This window comes from Camelus dromedarius, chromosome 35 (assembly GCF_036321535.1).
Source record: "Camelus dromedarius isolate mCamDro1 chromosome 35, mCamDro1.pat, whole genome shotgun sequence".
NCBI classification, from domain to species: Eukaryota; Metazoa; Chordata; class Mammalia; order Artiodactyla; family Camelidae; genus Camelus; species Camelus dromedarius.
Window position 1 is genome coordinate 16,419,987 of NC_087470.1, and position 24,968 is coordinate 16,444,954.

At 51.3% G+C, this 24,968-nt stretch overlaps 1 protein-coding gene across 1 annotated transcript in view; it reads right to left on the reverse strand.

Moving 5' to 3' along the window:
* ABCA13 (ATP binding cassette subfamily A member 13) overlaps nt 1-24,968 on the reverse strand; it is a 181,454-nt gene that overhangs the window by 67,710 nt on the left and 88,776 nt on the right. Inside the window, exons 29-32 of the mRNA XM_031444992.2 lie at nt 24,236-24,432; nt 19,312-19,469; nt 17,951-18,181; nt 9,283-9,382 (exon numbers count right to left, since the gene is read on the reverse strand). Coding sequence (XP_031300852.2) covers nt 9,283-9,382; nt 17,951-18,181; nt 19,312-19,469; nt 24,236-24,432 — 686 coding nt within the window. The remainder of the gene's footprint in view (nt 1-9,282; nt 9,383-17,950; nt 18,182-19,311; nt 19,470-24,235; nt 24,433-24,968) is intronic.

The window sequence follows — 24,968 nt, forward strand, 5'->3', positions numbered from 1 at the left end:
GAAGCAATTATTAAATCAGCATATAGAGAGATTTTAGCACCAGAAAAGGTACATTTTTATGCGAAATTTGACCCCTTCTCATGTAAATACAGATATAGATGTAAGCATACCCTCTTCCTGATAATTTTATGAGATTAGAAGGCTGGATAACACTCATTCATGGCGTCACATATGCAGACTTGCTGGGGTAATTATGGGAACTATCTAACTCAAGCTAAAAGAACTGAGATGTTGCTGGTGCCAAACCCCGAGATTTCCAAAATGATCACGGAGATAACTGCTTGATGCCCTCCTGGCCTTGGGCTCGGGGCTCGGGGCTCGGGCTGCTCTCTGCCAGAACAGAACACCTGGCTGTTTAGATTCTAGAGGAATTAAAAGGTCACCAGCCGGTCCCCTGGCTGACCTCCAGCCACGTCTTGTCCCAGAAGCCAGACCCCTCGGACAGGTCTCCAGGTTGCATCTTCTGACATTCACAAGGAGCTACGTGCCTTCACAAACACTTCAGGCAGGCAGTGGCTGCAGACACCTGCTCGTGGAACAGAGGCTTCCGTCCCTGCGGCGGGCACTACAAAGTGCAAAGAGGGCATGGCTGTCTGGACGCTGGATCCGACTTAGTAAGTTTGCCTGGTGATGGAGGAGTGCGAGGGGGCTCAGAGGACGCCCCGCCTGTGCCCTCCAGCCTCGCTCAGGGCGGACCCTCAGGCAGTCACTGTGGGCTGGGGACAGTCCGATCTTTTAATCCGCATACACCCGGGTTGGAATCCAGTGTCAGCCTCCAACGTGCTGTGTGACTTCTGGAAACTTACCTAACCTCTCTGAGTGTCATTTCCCTCAGGTGTAAAACAGACCTGCAATATTTCCCCTTGAGGTCATAAGGATCATTATTACTACACTTTTTAAACTACCAGAACAGGTATCAGGTTGACCTCCAGCTGTGGTGAACGGTCATCATGCAGCCTCCATGGGTCTGTGGGAAAAGGTGCTTCTTATAATAAGAAAAATAAATTTCCCCCACCTTCCCATGTATGTTCGTTGGACAGAAATGGGAGAAGTAAAGGGGTAAGATAGTTAATGTCTTGAATCAACCGCCAGTCAAACATTCCTGGCTAAATGCATACAAGCATTGACATGAATAATTTAACAGGCAAAATTGAAACCCTGGACCAAACTGTTACGAACTGTCTTCTTTGACTTAGGAGTGCAATTATAATCAGGGACACTTGTTACATTCATAATTCGTCACTCCCGTTTACACTGACCATTAGATTGCTTGGGAAAATGTCCAAAGATTGGGGTTTTCTGGGGGGGTTGGGGTTTTTTGGGGGTTTTTTTTGGCCAGATGGCTTCAATTGTTAAAACATTCACACCGTCGGAGGAATAACTTAAAAGGTCAAACACTTAGCATGCATCCCAGAATGTGAGCGACCCCTTCCTTAGTTCACCCGAATATTCTTGAAGATTTTAAAACAAAGCAGTATAAATGTAGTCCTTCGAGCCAATTTTTTAAACATGAATATTCCAAAAGAAAACTGGGCAAACAGCATGCCTGAGCACACAGTTCATTAAAAAAAAAAAAAAAAACTACAAAAGAGGAGAGGGTATAGCTCAAGGGGTAGAGCGCATGCTTAGAGTGCACAAGGTCCTGGGTTCAATCCCCAGTCCCTCCTCTGAAAAAAAGGAAAAACTAATTAATTCTTCCAGCCAAAAATACAAAATACAAAATAGTCAAGGGAGGTTAATGTAAAACCAAAAATTGTCATGTAAGAAAATGTATCTGAAAGATAAACTTTCAGATTATCGTAAGGATTAAAACCAGCGTTAATACCCATGCGACTGTGTGTTTAAGGAACCAGCTTTCTCGTCAGCGCTGCTGCGAGAACAGATCTGAACAGCCTTTCTGTGGGAAGCAAATATGAACCGTATTTGATCAGTTTAGTTCCACCCCAAGGGCTGGTATTCGTGAAAAAAGAAACCGAAATCCATCCAATATAGCAAACAAGGTGGTTTCCTACATCCTGGGGAACAGTGGCTGGAAGCGGGCAACAGGGATTAATGGAACAATTTCTACCACAACCGTGCAGGGGACCCCTGTCGCCTCCTGCAGGTTGGAACAGACACTCACTGATAACTTCTCATCTTTTGGGGAAAAAAAAAGTCTATATGCAAACGTGGAATTAGCTCACTAAAATGGGGGGAGACGGAATATGACCCAAAATAAGAGCTTCCCGTGTGAACCAAAAAAAAAAATGAAGAGGGATTATAACATTAAATACGTAATGATGGGAAATACTGTATACCAGACGAAAAAAAGTGTCACAAAATAACACATATAGAATGCATATAATTCACTAAAAATACTAATACTAAACTAGAAAACATTATTTTTGTGCATACGCTTTAGTGACAAGTTGTCTTTTTTGAAAGAGCCTCGACATTCAACATACTATTTGGCAAAGTGATTTTTTTTTCCATTCAAATTTATAAAAAAGTTATGGTGTATTTACTCTATGGGAACCATATCACAATAAAGGTGTCAAAAAAAATAAAAAGTAAAAAAGTGAAATACTTCAACCCCCCTCCAAAAATAAGTTACGGTATATGCATTTTCAACCTACTTAAAAGATTTATATTTATTTAAAACTCTTCTTGAAATTTGTGGTCTTCAACAATGAATATTTATGCATTTTGTAATCAAGAGTTACTTTGTAAAGACTCCACTTATGCAGGAAGTGAAGTGTGATTTTATAAAATGGGAACACTATCTTTCTTTGTTCACTGAGTTACGGAGTTTTAGAGTTGAAGTGGATCTTAAAAATCGTGTAATTGATACACACTACTATATACAAAATAGATACACGACAAGGTCCTACTGTGCAGCACAGGGAACGACACTGGACACCTTGTAATAACCAATAATGGAAAAGAATCTGAAAAATAATAGAGGCATATGTGTATAATTCAATCACTTTGCTGTACACCTGAAACTAACACAACGTTGTAAGTTGACTAGACTTCAATTTAAAAAAATCAATAAATACGATGCAAGAAAAATAAGTTAAAAATTAACCTGCCTTGAAAGCACAACAACGTGCTGCTCAGGGAACCAAGGGTGCAGCCCAGCTTTGCCGCTAACGACAAATGTCACGCGGGCCAACTCGGAATCTGGGTTTTGTCTTCAGTGCACCAGAGTCAGGTCCCCTGAGGACCCTCGGGGGCTGCACACCTGGGTTTGCAAAACCTGAGCTCCCTCCGGAGTCCTAAGGGACACTCAGGGAAGAGGAACGAGGGACAGCTTCCCCCGCGCCCCCCGCTCTCTGGCTCTGTTCTGCTCACAGCTGGCTGCAGGTGTCCAGAGGGCAGGCCAGTGTTTGAAGGCTACTTTCAAGCAGTTCCTTTAGGAAAAGCTAGTGATGGAAGCCACGCAGGAGCTCACCTGGTGGCGTCCGGCACAGAGTGAGGGTCTACAAACACAGCTCAGCTGACGCAAAGCTTCCCCTCCCTCCGTCCACCTCCCTGCCTGCTCCGTCAGCTCCGCACCCGTCTTCCCACGCGGTGAGCTCCCTGCGGTCACAAGGCGGTGAGCCCCGTCCACCTTGCCATCCTGAGATCTGAGCACTGGCTCCAGCTCGGACAGAGGGGCTGAAGGCCGAGGGAGTGGCCGGAGACTGACCAGCCGCTGCAGTCAGCATCCCTCACTGAGCCGTGGCTCCCTGCCCCCCAGGCCACCCTTCCAACCTGGGAAACCCACCCTGCATTTCTCCCAGGTCCTCCCCACGCCCGCTGTGACGGTCACACCTCACGGGCCAGGCAAAGCCGCCTTCCAGCCACCCACAGGGGCTCCGTTTCAATCCGGTTTCAATTAAACAAGAATGTGAACGCAGGTGGTAAAGCAGAGAGGTGGCTGTGGCCTGAAGAGAGGTGAATGCAGCCACTCAGGTACCCAAGGCATCTCCACCCACCCACCGGGGAGAAGGGCGTGAGATTCGGGGGTTGGAGCGGAGGAGGAAACTGAGGTCCCAGTTCAGGATGCCCGGTTCCACCCTCCTGACCTCCAGCAAGGCGCTGAGTGAGGAGGAGGGAGTGGGGAGCCCTCCAGGGCACACGGACCTCTAGCTCCCTGAGGGCTGACCTGCCACAAAGGCTGCCCAGAGCTGCTCCTGCCTGAACCACCCAAGTTGGTCCATGATCACCTCTGAGGCAGGGACGACAATGTGTGAAACACATTCTTCATCAAATGTTTCACAGGAAGACGAGATCCCAGCTCAGGAAATGCAGACCGTGACCCATTCATCACCCACCATTGGCGCCCGGGGACAAGCATCACGGCTTCCCACACTCGCCCTGCACCCCAAGGCCCCCAGCAGGAGCTGCCGCTCTCGGGTGCCCGCCCAGGCCCATTGCAATTCCATTCTCACGATGCTGGCAGCCTGTGTTCTGCAGATCGCCCCACCAGGGCTCTCTGCTGATTTCAGCCTCCGTGGCAAAGCAACCTCCTTCGGCACGAATAATCGGCAGGTTCCGCGTGTCCTCCCCACCTTGTTGGCAGGGGAGGCAGCGTTTGAAGTCCAGGGAGATGCAAAGAAGAAAAGACAGGCGCCTGCGTCCAGCACCAGGGTTAAGCCCAGAAGACGCACAGGGAACCTGGAACAGCTTAAAGAGATTCTAGCAGGGCGTTTTCCACAGCAGTGATCACAGCCCCCCTAAATCAAAGGAAATCGGGGTGCCTGTTTAAGGACGTAAAAATAAATAAATAATTTTAAAAATACAATAAAAATGTAAACATATGCATCTTTGGAATCAGCATGTGTGGAACTTGGGCGTAAAGAATCTGCCACTTTGATAAGCACCAAGCAATCCATTATCACTCATTCCTGTGCAGCTGCAGGGGTCCCTCCGACTAAAAGGTACCTATTTTATATTTTGTTTTGCCTCCATCCGTCTCTGAGAGAAGCAGGTCGTGAGAAAACGGTGAGCTGGCCCCTGGAAGCCTGTTTCTGAGGACACGCAGCTGGTGCGAGGGAGAGGCAACGGCCACAGGCGGGGGCAGCGGGGAGCCGGGGTCAGTGGCAAGACGGTGGGTCTGAGAGCCTCCGCAGAGGAGGAGGCGTTCTGCACACGGTTCTTCTAAAGCGGCCTTTCCCGGGTGTGGACCTCGCCAACAAAGAGACTCAACAAAGCATTTTACCCGGAAGACACCGAAACATGCTCTCCCCAACATCCCCAGCTGGCATTACGATGCACCTGCTTCCACCAAGTAACAGAAATTCTAGTTCCCTGCGGGCCTCCTGCTGAGATGTGTGCACGGGTTTTCCAGGATCTAATAAAACTGGTAAATGTGGGCAATCGCATACCAAATGTGTTTTAGTGTATCCTCGTTTCTTTCTTCGTGATGAAATACTTAAATAGATTTTTAAATGATACATTTTCCACTTCCATGATTTGTAATTGGAATGATAAATAAAATTACATTTTTATATCATACTTTACAATGCTAATGGAAAACACTGTAAGTTTCCTGTCCTCGGGGTTCTTTCTTAAATTTAAAATACGACTCTTTTTCACATCACATTAGCCTTTTTTTTTTTGCATATGGTTTCTTTCCAACATATGCATGTGGATTTTCATAATGTTCCTCAAATTCAGAACATAAAATTATCATTTTTCAGAGCAGATGCATTAACCATAATAAGGAAGATATATGTAGGCAATACAATTTCCATGGAAATTGTCCTAAATTCTCAGTGATGACAAATGTTTACAAGAACATAATCGTATTTTCTTTAAACTTGTTCTTATGTTAAAAAGTCGTTATCTAAGGTAATGTAAAAAAAAAAAAAGAATGCTCAGAAATTAAACCTTGAGGCAAAATTCTGATAATGAAATGACGAAAGAAGACCTCTGTCCAGTTACAAGAAAAATTTTATAGAGAACAGAGGCAAATTACAATACGTACGGTGGACGGTCACTACCTAGAATTGACACAAATGACACGGATGAATCTCAGACAAAATACAAAAAGAAAAAACACACCATTTTTGTACATATTATATGATTCCATTTATATAAAGTTCAATAAAAGGCAAAATTATTCTAAAGGGACAGAGTTGCCTTCAGAGGAGGGGGCCTGGGGAGGTCCCGTGAGGGATGGTCACACAGGTGAGCCCCACGCAAAACTCATCTGGTTGTACCACTGAGATCTCTGGCGTTTATGATATGACGGATGCAGCTGATGTTAGTAAAAAACTAAATCTAAAGCACTGGTCTCAAAAATGTAAGATTCACGGGCAAAAGGGAGCAATAAGAGTGTTACCAAACAAGAAACTCAAATGGCTGGTAAATAGGAAAAGGGGATCAAACTCAACAGGAACGCAGAAATTCAATCCAGCGTGTTGTAACACTCATAACGTCTAAAATGACCCCCCCAGTGAATGCAGTTTGGTGCAGCCACTGTGGAAAACAGAGTGGAGATTCCTCAAAAGACTAGGAATAGACTTACCGTTTGACCCAGGAATCCCGCTCCTGGGCATATATCCAGAAGGAACCCTACTTCAGAATGACACCTGCACCCCAATGTTCATAGCAGCACTATTTATAACAGCCAAGACATGGAAACAGCCTAAATGTCCATCGACAGATGACTCAATAAAGAAGAGGTGGTATATTTATACAATGGAATACTACTCAGCCATGAAAACTGACAACATAACGCCATTTGCAGCAACACGGATGCTCCTGGAGAATGTCATTCTAAGTGAAGTAAGCCAGAAAGAGAAAGAAAAATACCATATGAGATCGCTCATATGCACAATCTAAAAAAGCTAAACAAACAAACAAAGCATAAATACGAAACAGAAATAGACTCATAGACATAGAATACAAACTTGTGGTTGCCAAGGGGGTGGGGGGTGGGAAGGGACAGACTGGGATTTCAAAATTGTAGAATAGATAAACAAGATTATACTGTAGAGCACAGGGAAATATACACAAGATCTTGTGGTGGCTCACAGAGAAAAAAATGTGACAATGAATATGTATGTTCATGTATAACTGAAAAATTGTGCTCTACACTGGAATTAGACACAACATTGTAAAATGATTATAAATCAATAAAAATGTTAAAAAATAAAATAAAATACTCAAATAAGAAAAAAATAAAAAATAAATAAAATGACCCCCCAGTGACTTACACTTCATTGAGGGTCACAATCCCCTCCCTTGGACTACGGTTGAGACCTTGAATGAGATGACCATCCCTACTACAATTGGTGTATTTCACTCCTACATCACAGCAAAAGTGAGGAGATTTTTCAGATGGAATTATAGCTTTGAATTTAATCAAAGCAGAGCATTCCCTGCTCACTTTGAAGAAGAAACATGCCGTGTTGTGGGAGGACTGTGTGGCTAAGACCTGAGGGCAGTTTTCAAGGAACTGTGAGCAAACCCAGCAGACAGACAGCCAGCAAACGTGGACCTCGGTCCTGTGACCACAAGGACCTGCATTCTGCCGACAAGTGGAGTGCATGAGGAAGAGAGCCCTGGTGAGGGCACAGAGCACACGGCAGGCGTGTGGGGCCCCAGGCAGGGAACCCAGTTATGCTGCAACCAGACTTCAGACCTGCAGGAACTGGGAGATAAGGAGGTATGTCTTCGTCTGCTAAATTGGTGGCAATCTTTTAACAAGTTTTGGTAACTGGAAATGGACAGCGTGGCTGTAACAAGTATTTAGTGTAGGAATGATCTGAGATCAGTGAGTGGACAAAAGATGGGAGAATTCTTAGAAGCATGCAAGAGAAGACTTAAATTTCCTCGGACAGACTGTTAGAAACCAGAATTTTAAGGCTGCTGCCCCCGCGCGCTCAGAGGGAAGTGGGGAGCCTCCGTGGAAACTGGAGGGAGGGTGTCCTTGCCCTGGACGCTGGGAGACCCAGCAAAGCTGTCTCCTGCAGTGACGTGGAAGGCAGAATCTGCAAGGAATACACCTGGGTATTCAGCTCAGGAGGTTTCCAGACAGAGAACTGAGGGCACTGCCCTGTTCCCCCTTGATGCTCCCGGCACGGTGAGAGGGGTCAGCCACAAACTGGGGACGTAAACGAGCAAACAGCGGGAACGGATGACTTTGAAAATCCTCTGTTTCAAGATTGCTTTTAAAGGTGCTAAAAGCCAGAAAAAGCCGTTGGTGACGGGGCACAGAGAAAAAGCTGCAGTGTTTATAAAACAAAAGGTCAGAGTCTTCAGTCCCCAAAAGAGCCCTTTAAAAAAAGTTAAGGTGTTAGGATGACATCGGCAAGATGGCAGAACAGGGAGATCCAGGCCCTCACTCCGCGACCGAGACACCAGGCGAACGGCTACGGACGAAGCGGAGTAAGTTTACAAGGAGCGCAGGCGCTCTGGCGGCCAGAGAGATCCACAGTACCCAAGCAAACCCTCACTTCTAAAAGAGGCCCACATTCGAGACGGGAAATCCCGCATCGCTTTTGGTCACCTCTGCCCCGCCCGTTCCCCACGGCAGGGCAGCCCTGAAGGAATGGCCCGGGGCGGCGGGGGGAAAACGCAGAATGGAATTTTCCTTGCAAAATTCCACCCGGTGAGGGGCTGCCTGAGGCATGGACCCGGAGGTCGTCGTTCTAAGGGAAGTCAGCCAGAAAGAGAAAGAAAAATGCCATATGAGATCCCTCATATGTGGAATGTAAAAAAAAAAAAAAAAAAGATACAAGTGAACTTATTTATGAAACAGAAAGAGACTCACAGACATAGAACAAGCTTGTGGTTACCAGGAGGGGAAGGGGTGGGGAGGGGTAAACGGGGGGCTCGAGATTTGCAGATACGACTGTATATAAAATAGATAAACCACAAGTTTATACTGTGCAGTACAGGGACCTCTATTCAATACCTTGCTGTCACCTATAATGAAAAAAATCTGCAAAGGAATACATGCCTGTGTACGTATGACTGAAACACGACGCTGCGCGCCAGAGGCGTGTCGTGAACGGAGGCTGGACGGGCTTGTCTGCGGCGTGGGCAGACCGAGATGGACACAGACTGGGCATCGCTTGTATGGTGAATTTAGTTCCCAGGGACAGGTGAGGCTGTCCCTCACACGCGCAGCTGTTCCAGGCACGTGCGACGAAATGCTAAGCGCTCCGCCACCACCCCGCGCCCTTTCTCTCCAGGTCCACCCCCTCCCCGTCTTTAATCTCCCTCCTCAACGTTTAACTCAGGGGGTTTCGATGAGGAGGGAGGCACCACCCCTGCAGGGAAACACAAAGCCACGCTCTGACTTACAGTGACCGGGAGCGCGCTCTGGGGGCCGGGGGGACCGCGGCTCCGGCCCCGGGGCAGCGGCGGACGGCTCCTGGGAGTCTCGCAGGAGATTCAGAAACACCTTTTGGAGAATGAAAGAGAGCTTCACGTGAGTTGTGAGGTCTTTGCCTTTTGCCTTGATTCCCCGACTCTGTTACTATGACAACGCTCGCCAAACACGGACGAACGTCCCTCGGTCATTCAGTTCATGGGATTAACTCCAAGGCCACCGCGTCCTCCGCGGGCGGGCTGTTGGGCTGCACCCGAGACACAGAGGCGAGTGACACCTGGCCGTGAACCTCAGGGCGCTCTGATTGTGGCCAAAGCCACAGGGGGAGCCGGCCGGGCAAGGGCGAGGCCGGTCACACAGTTTGTCCCCCTCGACTCGAGCCTGGATGTGCTGTCCCAGCATTTAGAAATTCAGGAGGGAACCAGGCAATGATGTGAGGCTCGGGGTCACTTAGCCGGGGCGGGGTTCCACGTGCGACAGTCCCCGCCTCTCGCGTCTTCCCCGTGGGCTGCGCCCCGCCTGGCCAGCTCCACCAGCTCCTGCAATCCCCCGCCCTGAGCCCTGAAGTCACCACAGAGTTACTGCCGGAAGCAGAAGTCCAGCCGCACTCTGTTCAAATCCCAGGACTGGGCCCCCAGCCAGTGAGAGGGAGAGGGGAGCAGGTAAGCCTGGACGGGGGGGAGGCAGGGACAGCAAACCCGTGGGCTGCTCCCGGTGGCTGGCGGGGCTGGAGGAGGGGAGGAGAGGGCGTCCCAGCAGAAACACTGGGCAGACTGGAGGGTGCGACTCAGCGGCAGAGTGCGTGCTTAGCATGCACGAGGCCCTGGCTCAGTCCCCCGTCCCTCCATTAAAATAATAAATAATAAATAATAAATGAATCTAATTACCTCTCCCTGCAGGGGAGAAAAAAGAATTTGGCCTTAGGGGAGGGCATAGCTCAGTGGTAGAGCGTGTGCTTAGCATCCACGAGATCTTGGGTTCAATCCCCAGTCCCTCCTTTAAAATAAATTTAAAAAAAAAATAAACACTTGGCAGAGCAAAGAAGGGAGGAGATGGGTGCATGAAGGCCCTCCCTGCCCTGCACACCCTGTGGGAAAGGGCTGGGGCGCTGGGCTCTGACGGCGGAGGGTCCCCTCTTGGGCACTGCCCGGGCCAGTCCTGCACCGGCAGACACAGGGCTCACCGCCTCGTCTGCAGACCAAGGTGATGATACGGCAGGGTGGCTGCGAGGTGCTGGGCAGAGAGACTCGGGAAGCAGACACCCCGTGGGCCGAGATTCATTCTGTGCCCCCTATCGGCCGGAGCCATGCGGGACGCCGGCATCGCCACTCTGCTCCAACGGCAACACGGCTCACATGCTCTTGTCATCAGTCCCTGCTCTGTGCGTATATACACAGCGGAACATTGTCCAGCCACAAACAAGAAGGAAACCCTTTGCAGATACTGACCGATATATATAAAATAGATAAACAAATTTATACTGTAGAGCACAGGGAACAACATTCAAGATTTTGTAGTAGCTCACGGTGAAAAAGAATATGAAAATTAATGTATGCATAATCGTGTGTGACTGAAGCACTGTGCTGTGCACCAGAAACTGACACATTCGTAAACTGACTATAACTCAGTAAAACTTTAAAAATAAATGCATAAATAAAGGTTTTATTTCTCCATTCACATTAGCATGCATGACGGTTATTAGGTTTTCTACAATCTGTTTATATGAATTGCTAGAAACTTTAAAGGTAGGTTCAATGAATGTTTAAGACACAAACACTTCTTATAAATTATTTTTAAAAAAAAGAAGGAAATCCTGTCATTTGGAACAACAGGGATGGACTGTGAGGGCATTTTGCTAAGTGAGAACGTCAGACAGAGAGAGACAAATACTGTATAATCTCACTTACAGTGGAATCTAAAAAAAAAAAAAAAAAAAAACGGATAGATGCAGAGAACAGAGGGGTAGTTGCCAGAGGTGGGGGTCGGGGGTGGGAGAAATGGGTGGAGAGGCTGAAAGGTGCAAGCTTCAGTCACAAGCCCTGAGCACGCACATACGGTCAGCGATACGCTGTTGTATATTTGAAATCTGCCGGAAGAATGGATTTTTTTTTAACGTTTTCATCATAAGAAAAAAAACATAACTGTAAGGGGATGGGTGTTACCTAAAATTAAATGATTAATTAAAATTAAATGGTTAACTAAAGTTAAATGGATTTAATCTCCCGATGAATTAAATCATTTCCCAGTAGATACACACATCAGACCATCGTGTTCTGCGCCTCAAACTAAGACTGTACGATGTGCCAATAAAACCAGGGGGAAAACGAAATCATTAAATTAAACCTCGAGGACTCTAACTAGCGTGGAAATCGTTCATGAACTAGCAAAACTCGGGGCGTCCGTACAAAGCCTGCTCCTCGTTTTAAAGGAGCCGTGAAGTCAGCTCTTCGGGAAACCTTCACCCTGGGACCTAGGTTTTCTTAATTCAGAGGCACTGCGGGGTCTGGATGCTGACGGCGGCCCTGCATCACCTCAGTCCTGAGCGGGCCATCAGTCCGTCCGGCGGCGGGGCCCAGCCTCGCCACTGCCAAGGGCTGCGAGACCGCAGGCTCGACCTGCACTTGACGTGCCGCGTGGATGGGCTACGCCCAGGAGACGGTCGAGCCGGCGCCTCCCGTCTGGCTCCTAAAACAGGCCCCTGGGTCTGACGCCGAGGTGCTGGCGGGGCTGTGCTCCTCCCGGAGGCTCTGAGGGGGAAGCCTTTTCCAGCTTCCAGTGGTGCCTGCAAGTCTTTGGCTCAGAGCCCCATCCTCCGTCTCCAAACTCCTCCCTGCCATCTCTGCTTCCACCAGGACATGACCCTCTCCCGCGTCTGAGCTTCCTAGCTGCCTCTTGCACTTTGGATTATACCACGGCCCCCCGGATAATCGCCAGTAATCTTCCCATCACAGGATCCATGCAGGTGACACCTACGGGGTCCAGGGATGCAATGCGCCCGGTGTGACATGGAGGGGGACATCTGGTTTCCAGCAGAGAGACCGCAACACGTGCAGAACCTCCAGCTTCACGCACAACAGGACCAGGGGCTTGAGCAGCCTCACGGCTGCAGGTGCGCCCAACAGCCGGGGCTTCTGGGGGGAATGGGTTCCGGAACCAGGGCTGGGACGGGACAAGGTGACCCCGTCACCCTCTGTGCTCTCAGAAAGCTAGGAAACACTCAAAGGTGACGGGGACGTGCGAGAAGGCACAAAGCCAGCTGGAAGGGGCTCCTCAGGTAAGGGTCACGCATTCAAGCAAACAGTGATCTCGGGGAATTGCAGCTCACAGGATAAAATAAGAAGCTGGGAGTCGCTGCTGACGTAAATAAGTAAACGGGGTGAAGAGAATGTGCTTCCTTACTGTGAATGGTAACTCAAAAAAAATGTAGGAAAAATGATGGAACTGGAAAAATCTCCCGTTGGCCAATGACGTGGCCGTGAAAATCCCGGCGAGGTGCACGGGAGGGGGCGGAAACCGGCGGGAGACGTGGGACAAGAAGCGGGAATTCAAAGAGTCTCGGAGCATGTGCTCGGAAACACACATGATGATGAAAAAAGGAAGATTAACTTTCGATGCAAATGCCTGGACGGTCAAAGTTCCGGCCACCAGCGATGGATGGGGACAGAGGGACCTCGGGCACCAGGTGGTCGGGAGCCACGGGACACAGCACCCTCTGTAACTTTGCAGCCCAAAATGCAGAACCCTGTCCATGGCGAGGAAACCGGACGAACGCCCCATGAGGCTCGCTGCATGAAAGGACGGAGGGGTCACCTGTCATTTGCAGAAACATCGGGGCCACCGGAGCCCAGGAAAGAGGTGTCCCTGAAGACAGATGGCTCCCAAGGGGACAGGCCGTGAGCGGAGCATGTGACCCAGGGTGGGGGCCCTTCTGCTCTTCGGGGCGTGACTGGGGCCCAAGCCTGCTGGGCAAAGACTGTAACGGAAGTCTTCCTTCTTAGAATTTGCTCTCAAAAAAGTAAAACTAAATAAGTGGCCCTGAGTCCCACTCTGGACTTGATTCTTTTTCATCCTCTTGATGCTGTGGAAGGTGGGCCACCTGAGCCCACGCACCCAGAGGACTGGCATCAGGGCCCCTCCTGGCAGATGGACAAGGCAAACCCATGCCCAGAAGCCAGCAGCTCGGGGGGAGGAGTCTGCCCCCCTCACACGGGCGGCCCGACCTTCCTAGTCTGTTCCCAGGAGCTTCAAAATGATTAAAAATGCACTAGGATTTTAATAATGGGGGGGGCACTGCATACGCGGGGGCGGAAGACATACCGGAAATTGCAGTAACTTTGTCTCAATATTGCTGTGCACCTAAGGCTGTTCTAAAAAACTGTCTATTTTAAAGATGCTAAAATTCACCCTGCGTGACATTGGAAGATTCTGTCTTGGCCTCAGGGGCGGCTGTAAACGTGCTCCATCGGCACGGCCCAAGGGCACCTCCCTGCACCCAACTCCCGGGTGCAACGCACACCGTCCCCTGCGCTGGAGGAGAAGGATCAATGCTGTAATAAGCTCGGGGACCACCACGGCCACATCTTCTACCTCAGTCTCACTGGCCGGGGGGGGCCTATTTAGGGACCATGATTTACAGGAAATTTATTGAGGCCGAAAACAGAATCTGCTGTCCAGCTGGAGGCTCAGGAGAGCTGGGGGCAGCCCCGCCCTCTGTTGGGGGCCAGACGCACACGGAGCAGGAGAGAGCTCCTGGGCTGTGGGCACCGCCACGCGCACCGCCAGTCGATCGCAGACACAGCGCAAGAAAGTCGATACTCCTCAGGGGTAAAGACACAAAATTGGTCGAGACGGGTATTTGACAGCCGACACCAAACAAAAGAAAGTGCTTTACAGCGGCTTCAGTCTTCTTCCAATTTATCTTCTCTCAAACAAATCCAAATAGCCTCTAATGCTCTGTTTTACAAAATCTCCTCTCGGAAACACATTGTCCTTGATGCCGACAACTTCTTTCTGAGCATCTGTGTGTGTGTGAGGAAGAAGAGAGAGAGAGATGGGAGCTGATCGATCAGTATTTGTTTAGCACCTATTATGTATAAGCAAGGACGGAACCGGGCAGGTGGAAATCACGGCGGACAATTGGGAAAGCAGCATTAAGTCACCAAGGACACTGAGCTGCTGGTACTGTGGCTCCCGGGCGGGCTTGTTCGGGGATGATTAACCGAGGACGTGAGATGCAGGTCCTGGCAGGGGAGGCAGTTTGCAGAGAGGCAAGCTGTGTGCAAGGATGACTCTTTTCAGAAGGCAGCAAGAATGTGGAAAACAGGACGGACATTGCTTGAAAAACTAAAAGTAGAGTTGCCCTGTGATCCAGCAACCCCACGCCCGGGCATAGATTTGGAGAAAAATATAATTCAAAAAGACACACGCACCCCAGTGTTCAGAGCAGCTCTCAGACACAGAAGCAATGCAAGTGTCCATTGACAGATGACTGGATGAAGAAGATGTGGTGTACTTATACAATGGAATACTACTCAGCCATGAAAAAGAATGAAATCATGCCATTTGCAGCAACATGGATGGATCTAGAGATCACCATGATAAGTGAATTGAGACAGAAAGAGAGAAAAACACCATATGAGACCGCTCATATGTGGAATCTAAAAAACCACACAAATGAACTTATTTAGGAAACAAAAACATACTCACAGATGTAGAAAAAAACTTATGGTTACCCAAGGGGAGAGGGCGGGGGAGGGATAAATTGGGAGTTTGGGATTAACAGATACATTACTATATATAAAATAGATAAACAACAGGGTCCCACAGTAGAGCACAGGGGGCAATATTCAATATCTTCTAATAACCTATAATGGAAAAGAATCTGAAAAACATATATATATATATATATATGTATGTATAATTGAATTATTTGCTGGGCAACTGAAACTAACACCTTGTAAATCACTATACCTCAATTAAAAATAAAATAAAACAACACCTGTATTTTCTCTGAAAAAAAAAAAAAGGCAGCAAGGATGGAACCCCTTTGTATCTCGGTCGTGGTGGTGATTCCATGACCCCAGGCATTGGTCAAAATGTACGTGAGTGGATTTTCCCTGCATGCAATTTAATGGATATTTTTCAAAAGAAGACAAGGAGGAGAAAGATTAGAAAATACCCGAAAGGAACGTGGGTGGATAAAGTACAAAATAAAAGTATTTTGGAGAAGAAAGGCAAGTACTACACAGAAATGGGAGCCTTCAAGGACTGCAGCACAGAAAGAATGTTTACAAGTCACACTGCGATGCAGCGTCTTCTACAACATGAAAAGCAGAGAGGGACTGCCGTATAGAAACGCCTAACTGCAGAATGAACCACGGCACCTGTGTTTTGGGAAAGAGCAGCCGTAAAAATAAAGCTGGTCAGCCCTCACCGTTGTGCATTTTCTTGCTGTTTGTCACCTGTTCTCTGTATCACGAAGTTCCTTGATCTAAACAAAAACTGCGTGTGACAGTGAGGGGAGATATTTCTACGTTAGTGATGAGGAAACTGACGTTCCAGCCCCGTGTTCACCCAGCTTCACCCTGAGAGTAACATAAGTGTAGTGGAAGTCTCTCCCTAAACGCACGCTGCGCCCTGAGCCGGCCCCGACTGGTCATACCAAGCACACTGACCAGCAGAACACTGAAAAGCTAAGCGTCCACCCAGAACACAAAGCCCCTCGACCCCATTTTTTTTCTCTCCTGGGATGTTTCAAGCCATAAAATAACCCAGCCAGTCGCTCCACAAAATTTCCCTCCATCCAATTATAAGCCTAAGAAGGATTCCTGAGGTTTCTCACTTCATTGGCAACAGGAAAAAAATGCCACTTGATGCGGAAGAAAGCCATGGGCTTCCCGCCACATGGGTTTAATCGCAAATAAGTCATGTGGAGGGTGCACGCGCATTATTTTCTGGGTAAGTGTGTTTTGGCCCCAAAGGTTGAGCCAAATCCCGTGGGGGGTTCTGCTCGGCGCCGCCCGAGAAGCCGGGGAGCGCAGGACTCGTCAGTCTGTCCGCACGGACCCACCCAGCGAGGCCACACCCAGAGGGGCAGATGCTGCACAGCACCTGTGCCTCTGACTGGCAGACCCTCCCCTTGCAGCTCAAAGAAATTCTCCTCTTTTTCCTTTTCAAGGGACCCCGGCTGGTGGAACGCCCTCAAAGCTCCCGCCCCCTTACGTCTTCGGGGAAACTGCGATTCGTGGGAGCCAAGGTTCCCGGCCATCCAGACGACCAGCTTCCTGGCAACCCAGACTTCAGGCGACAGTGACAGCCGGTGCGTGGCAACGCCAACACTCAGAGCTGCCGGCGCAGGGCACCCAAGTGCGCGGAGAGCCCCGAACCTGCCCCGGCCCAGGCCCTCTCGGGAGAGGGGCCGAGAAACTGCCCTGTCTTCTCCACCCGCACGGGAGGGCGGCCGCCTGCCCAAAAGCCCTGGAGAAGAGGACCCTCTTCTGGGGCATCGATGCAACTTAATTCACTCATCACCCCAAACCCACGGCAACCATCTCACAGTCTCTGCTTCTGTAGCCGAGAAGAACGTGGTCTGTTCCAGGCATTTAACGATGACTGGTGATTCCTGAACTAACGATGTAAACTGCTCTAATTCTTCCACTTCAAACATCACGAGGCTCACGTGAGTTTAGTGATTTATCCATGGCCCTAAGTCTTGGATTTAGAAACAGCCGGGGCTGCGTTCACACCCTTCCCACTGAAACACGCTCCTCCCCGAAGCTCGACGCACCACGCACTCGGAAAACACTGATAAAACACACTGTGGGCGTGGAGGTGGACAGAGAGGACGTGCTTGCTTCTGGATCTCACGTCGGGGGCCAGGCGACAGGCAGGACAGACAGACAGGGGTCATGAAGTGGACCGCGGCGGGCAGGGGAGACGGAGGGGGGACACCGGGACCCGGACGGCCTCTCTCGAGAGATGACATTCATGTCACAATGCGAGGGATGACTGCGAGAGACAGCCAGCCCTCACACCAAAGATTCGTGACGCTGCGTTGTTGGCTTTCCACAGCAGCCCCCAGGTATCCTGGCTCACACGGGGCCAGCCTCAAGCACAAACCCTGCTGCCCCTCAAAGGCTTGTCCTTGGTTCGGTGACAAACCCAGCAACTCCCTCCTGGAGGCCACGCTGCCATGTCCTCCGCGGCCCAGAGCCACCCGGAGCCACAGGTGCCGCCCAGCTCAGGCCTGGGGAGAGGGGAGCGGGGTGGGGTAGGGAGGGGGTTGCACGGTTCTCTGCGTGACCCTGTGGGCATCTCTGCCCAGCGAGGGGCCACGGGCTTCTGAGCAGAATCAGGTCCAGACCCAAAAGAGACGGGCACCTCCCGGTGGGGAACTCCGACCCGCCAACCGCCCACTCCTGCAAAATGTCCAGGCCTCAAGGATGCTGCATAAAGACGCCAAAGTTCTCAAACATCAAAGTGCTACTTCGCTTGAAGAACCAGAGTCACCTGCCAGGTGTGTTCAATTCCGTGCCCGACGCCGAGCAGAACTTGGAAATAAATGCAAGCGCACGGTGTCCCCAGCTCGCCCCTTCCCGGCCTCCTCACCCGCGCCCCGTCACCGCGAGCTGGGCTCGGTACCTCCTCTAAGGTGGCGTCGGAGAGCCCGTAGCCTGTCAGGCGCAGGCGGCGCAGGTTCTGATCCAGGGCCTGGAAGAGCCCTTCGAAGGCGGCTCTGTCTGCCTCCTCGGGAATCGCGTAGCTCAGCTCCGCGCCGCTGCTGCCTCTGAGAAACGCCTGCGGGATGTGGGTCTGGATCAGAGACGTCACACACGCTGTGTCCTTCGCGTCGTCCACCTCCTGGACTGCTGGCTGACCCAAAAAAAAACAAAAGGGAGCAAACAGTAAGGAAGGTAAATTGAAAGGTACCCCAAAATTCCACACCTGTTGGTTGCACACATATTCCCTAAGCCAAGTCGCCTGAAATTCGAATGCAAAGCAGCAAAATCGAGACGTATGGTTAAAGTGACAGGCATGAAGGAGGCACTGCATTTCTCCTTGTGATATCCAAATCTGTGGCGGTCAGCCTGGCAATAGGAAAGAGTCGTGAAACTGCCTCTAGCCTGGCGGCTGGATGGCAGGACACGGATGAGTCGTCCCAAAAGGGAGACGAGTGTCCCCTCCCTCGGAGGGGAGGGGCCACCTCAGGACAGCAGGGTCTCGCCCCGAACAGAGCTGAGGCTCCCAGGCTCTACGGGGCCATCAAGGGTGGGGAGGCCACGTGGAGACTACACCCCGGAGCCCCCGCCTGCCCCGCTGACACAGGCGAGGATAACGGAAGTGGATGGGACCTCCAAGTACAGATCCCACCCCGCTGCCCTGCACGGCGGTAAAGCTGCCACCTCCCAAACCAAGTGACCCTGTTGCAGAAACGCTCGGAGAGCCCGTGGGGCCGGGACAACGCCTGCCCAGACGCCCACACAGACGCGGCTACCAGCAGGTGCCTCCTGCTCCGTAGGACCCCTTCTGGTCCAGGCGCACCCCCGCACAGCCCCGTGAAACCCACAGACACCTCCATGTGGACCACCTCCACTTACGCCCCTTCAGGTCCCTCCTGTCGTTGGAAGGCCCTGGTCCCAGCCCTGCCCTGCCATCCCCCTTCCCTGATGGCCAGGAGCCCGCGATCACCTCCCCCGCACCGTGCTGGCTCTGGGCCCGGCTCCACACCCACCCACCACTGTCACCATATTCTGTTCTGTCCTTCCTGGGCACGTCCTTGCCTCCACAGGCACGGGGACCCCAAGGACCCCGTGCAGAAAACAGGCGTCCAGCTTCACCACTTCCCCTGCGCCCGACGGCAGCGTGAGGCCCACGCTGGAGGCAGAATAAACATCGGCTACATGATTTGTGTCCAACGTTGGAAAACGCTGTTACTGTGTTTTGTCTCCTGCGCCCACACATCAGAAGGGCACAGGAAAGGAACCGAAATCCCCGCGTCTCACCTGCTTTGTGAGCGTCAGGCGAAGCCCCTGGCCGGCTGCCTCAGTCAGGCTGGAGGGAGGACCGCAGCACTGGAGCTGCCCCCGCTGCAGGACCGCCACGCGGTCACTGAGCGCTTCGGCCTCATCCAGGTGGTGGGTGGTGAAGATGACTGTCCGACCTGTGAACCAAGAAAGAGGGGCTGAGAACCAGCATGACAAGGCCCAAGAGCCGATCCTGCAGACAGAAAAAAAAAATGTGACAATGAATATATGTATGTTCATGTATAACTGAAAAATTGTGTTCTACGTGGGAATTTGACACAACATTGTAAACTGACTATAACTCAATAAAAAAATGTAAAAAAAAAAAAGCTTCACCACTTTCATTGGATAAAGGAGGTGCAGTCATATACATATACATACACAATGGAATACTACACAGCCATGAAAAGGATGCAATCATGCCATTTGCAGCAACATGGATGGACCTGGAGATGATCATACTGAGTGAAGTAAGTCAGACAGGGAAGGACACATATTATGTGATATCACTTCCATGTGGAATCTAAAAATATATATATGATACAAATTCTTTTTACAAGCCAAAAACAGACTCACAGACATAAAAAACAATCGTTACCAAGGGGGAAAGGGTAGGGAGGGATAAATTAGGAGTTTGAGATGAACAGACACACTCTACTGTATATAAAATAGATTTTAAAAAAAGCAATGACCCACTGTAGAGCACAGGGAACTATATTCAATTTCTTATAACAACATATAACGGAAATGAACCTGAAAAGAAAAAAGTATATTATGTGTGTAACTGAATCGCTTTGCTGTACACCAGAAACTAGCACGACATTGTAAATCGACTGTATTTAAAAAGGAAAAAAAAAGAAAGAGTGTTACAGGTTTTAGGTCAGAGGAGATGCGTCCTGGGGCGGGTCCTCAGTCAGGGCCACGTCACACACTTTCCTCCGAGGGACCCGACACTGATGCTACAAATCCCCCGTCCCCTCGGGAACCAAAGGGGGCCTCTGACAGGCACCGGGGGTGGACTTGAGGCACGAAACAGAAAGTCCCCATGAGACCAGGAGGCAGATCACTGAATGGACATAGAGGAGGAGAAAGTTTTAAAAATAAAATAAAACACAGCTGGGTGGAACATCGTCCACCCTCCCCTGACACACAAGCCCCTCGTGCATCTCCGACCACCCTCTCACGCGTCCTGAAGGAGAAGGCTGTGCTCTCCGGAAGAGGCTCTCGCACAAGGAAACCAGACGGGCACTGGGGCAGGCAGGGGCCACAGCACGTGGCCATGCCCTTCAGACGGGGGAGGCTGCCGCCTGGGTACGGCCCATCACGTGCCCTGGGAGCAGAGTCTCTGCCTCTTCCTGGGAAAAGCTCCCAGCAGCCACGGACCACGGAGAGTTTTGGGAGACGGGCTGGGGTTGCAGTGGGGGTTGGGGGGGACAGCCAGGTGGGGGACTTGGCCATCAGCCTTCCCGGGAAGAAAGGTGCCCCCGATCACAGGGCCCGTGGTCACTCTTCACAGAAGCGGGTGTTAGGCTAACCCGTGTTCTCAGTGAATTCTAGCATCTTGTCAAGTTCTACTTCCTCTGCTTGGGGAGAACAGGGCTCAGGCACCTTAGGAGGGCGGAGGCCAGAGACGCTAGCAGATATTTTTGCAATGTTGCCTTCAGTTATGTCAACGGGAAAAAAAAAAAAACTAAATAAATAAATAGCGGGGAGGGCGTAGCTCAGTGGCAGAGCACGTGCTTAGCACGCACGAGGTCCTGGGTTCCATTCCCAGCACCTCCTTTAAAAATAAGTAAGTAAACTTGAATGCCTCCCCCCCAAAAAACACACAAAAACCCCTAAATACATAAGTAAATAAAGCAGGTATGTTAAGGGAAGCTCTCACAACTTCCAGCCTCTCTCCACGCCCCACAGGCCTGATTCTACTTACTCTGTTTCATTGAAAAGAAATAAACACACTGGTTGATTCTTCGCTCACAAAGGTTCCAAGCAGGAAGGCAGAACACGTTTTTAACCCTACTCGATTTTATATTTCTAAACAGCAGAGAAAGACGAGACTAGGACTCTCAACTTGCTTATTTTTTTTTAAATGCATCTAAAAAGAAAACCCAAGAGCTACTGGTGGGGCTGGGGGTGGCGGTCCAGGGTGCCCACCAACACGGCAGGTGCTCAAAGACCACGGCAGACCTCCCTGCGTGAAATCCTTCCAGGCAAGAAAACGTGCTTGGTCCCTGACCTGAAGGTACAGGCAGTTCAGAGAGTAGGTGACATGTTTTTGCACAATACAGGAACCTAAAAATGAAGTCGGCTGGAATGTGAATTTTCCAAAAAAAAAAAAAAGAAAGAAAAAGTGCAGATCAAATTCACAGATGTTTGATGCATTAAGGGCATCTCGGGGGGCGTTAAGTAACTCAGGACACACCCCAAACCTCGAAGGACAAGTGTTGCTCTGTGAGGCCAGCCTTCCCAGTTTCTCCGCCGAGTCAGACGGTGTGTGAGTCCCGCTCCTCTGAACGTGGCCTTCCCCACCGTCATCTGCCCTTGTCTGTTTCACAGTGACAAGGACGAGCCGTCCCCGGGTCACCCGCGGGCCAGACACCAAGCCACGCGTCTTCACAGACAGCACTTCGACGTCCCCCACAACCCCGCAAGCTGTGGAGGCGTCCCCGTTTGCAAAGGGGAAAACTGAAGCCCAGAGGCGCTGGGTAATTTCTCCCAGTCGTTCGGGACCGCAGCTCAGGGACGTGATGGAGCTGACGAGCTTGCTTGTCACAGGCGCCTTCTGCTCCAAGAACCATTCCTTCCTTATTTGTCCTTCCAAGGCAGACGTGAGAACCTTGACACCAGAAGTGATCAAAAGCTCAGCGCTGCACATCACTCAGCAAGAAACAGGGATCAAACTCCCCGATGATGCTCTGTGTTCTGGCAGACGGCCTCTCTGCCCAGCAGGGAACGTTGCTTTTCACGCAGCCCTACCCTTCGATCTATTTTTCCAAAGCCGTTGCACGGCTGCCTCGAGATTTGGGGCTTTCTCCAGAAACGGCCATCCATTTGGTTCCTGAAAACATATTTTCCTCCGGGTACCACTCGTCCCCTCCGCCTCCGCCTCCGTCCTATTGATTTTTCACTGCAATCAGTGCCGGGACTCCTCCGAAGACCACGGCAGCTAAACGACCGCGAACAGGAGGGACATGTTTAATGTACAGCGACAGAGCTTGCAGAAAGCTCGCTGCTCCTGAGAGCTTCATCACATCGGGTTTTCTGCAAGTGAACGTGCGCAATTGTGGCTCATGACTCAAACGTTCCGCCTGCCGAGCCCTCGGGATTCTGCAAATAAACCAGACTCGCGAGCCGGTGACGCTGAATGCGTCCTGCAATGCACGCGAGCAGGCATGAGGGCCTCGCATCTGTCTCCTGCAGCAGCCCCGGCTCAGGGTGGCCGGGAAATGACTGCGTCAGGTTGAAATCAGTTTTTTCTCAAAACCTCATCAGCCCCTTTAGGGGTGGTGCTCAGAGTCTCCTGCACTGAAGGGTGACGATTTCTCATTTCTGTCCTCTGACTTTTCTCCCCCAAGGGCGCTTAGGTAAGTGGAGGAAGGAGGGCTACGGGATTGCGTGGCAGTGAGCGAGGGCTGGGACCTCCAGTGGCCATGTGGTCACCATCCCCCGCCTCTCCGGAAAGGTGCTGCCCCTCCCCAGCTTCCTAGCGTGGGCAGGGCTTCTGGAAGGGTCCCTGCTCTTGGCCTCAACGGCCCACCTGGTCGGCGCCGAGGCCTGGGGACCCGTGAACGCACAGGACACCACCGCCCGGGGCCGGCGATCTGCTTGTGAACTCGGATGCGGCTTGGCTGCACCAGATCAGATGAGCCCGGGGCCACCGACACTGCCTCACTCTCCTGGTCCCGCTTCTGCCCCGGCAACGCCCAGGAAGGAGCGGAGAGCATGTCTGCCCACCTCTGTCGCCTCCCTCCACGACCCCCTGCATGTCTGGGACAGAAAGGGACAGGAGGGCCCTTCCACGTCCCCTCTGCACCTTCCCCCTCCTCCCGGATCCCAGCTTCCAGTGGCCGACTGGAGCAGCTTTCCTGCCCTAAGCAGAGAATCTGACGTCTCCTCTGGGCTCCCTTCTGTTTGCATTTCTTAAGCAGTAAATCCTAACCTCCCGCTTCAGGTCAAGCCCAGAGAAGGCTTTGTACTCGACAGGCAGACAAGCAAAGTCAAACCACGTTCTACAAGATTCCACGGTCACCCTGCCACTCACGGCCCCTGGCTGGCCAACCAGCCCCAAGATGTTTCTTTATTTCTGATGCTTCTTTCCAAATTCCGATGCTTCTATATAAAAAAAACAAAAAATCCCACAGCAATGCTTCGGAGCTGCCAGAACCACTGAAAGAATCAGAAGCTGGAAATTAGTAACTGTCCATCTCACGACAGTGGGATCACACGACACACCCTAAACTGGAAACAGTCAATAATGCGGGTGAGACACGCGGAACCCACGAGCCTCCTCCGCGGCTGTAAGCGAATCCCACACCCTTCTCTCTGTGCCTCGGTTTCCTCCCTGAGAAAAGGGATGATGGCTTTCCCCAGATTACAGCTGGGACCCCTCTGCTAATAATTCCAGAATGATTCCAGAACGGAGCACGACGTGGACGAACCGGACGTCAGTGCACGTCCGTGCACTGATAACACCACTGCTAAGACGGGCTCAGGAGATCAGACACAGGACTGGCAACCCCGGGGCCACAGAGACGCTGCGTGAAGGGTGCCCCTCTGCACACTCCTTTCCTGAGAAGGAGGATGGATCCTCATGTGGGACGCGATGAGGCTCCTCCCCGACAGCCTCCCTGCCCTCCGCCCCGGTCCTGTGGGAACAGGCGGCAGAATTCGGGGCAGCCCCCACCTTTCCGGTACTTGAGAAGGATGTCCCAGATGCCACGCCGGGAGCAAGGGTCCACGCCACTGGTCGGCTCGTCCAGAACCACCGTCCGGGACGTGCCGAGGAAGGCGATGCCGATGGAGAGCTTCCTCTTCAGGCCCCCCGAGAGGGCGCGGGTCTGCTTGTGCTGGTGCTGGGTTAGCTCCACGTCCCGCAGGGTCCTGGAACGAGACCGGAGCCCTCGCTCTTCCTCCGCACGTGCTTCAGATTTCACTCCGTGAATAATGACTTGCAATGGCCTCCGTTCCCTGCACTAAATCTGCCCCAGTCCCCCTTCCTGCCTAAGGGGGATGTTTCCATGAAACACCACGTGCAGATCTGCACACCCAGGTCTGCCTTCTGGCGGGGAGAAACCCCTCTCCTCCCGCCTTAGTGATCTTCCAGGCCCGGGACGGATTTCAGGTCTGATTTCGGATGCCCAGCACAAGGAAGGCCTCCCAGTGGGGAGGGGCACCTGCAACTGTGGACCAGCTCTCTTTTCTCCCCAGTCATAACCTTCCCACCCTCTGCCCTCACGTGAATGCCCACCCCCTCGTCACCCACATACGCCTTCCTGAAACCTTTCCCCCCACCATGAGCTGCAGCCTGTGGTGGCCACAAGCAGGCAGCGAGGAGGAGGCTGGACAGGAGGAGGGGGTGACCGCTGGGCTCTAGAAAGCTGCGAAATCTGAACACAGACCCGGGTGAGATGCCGGGG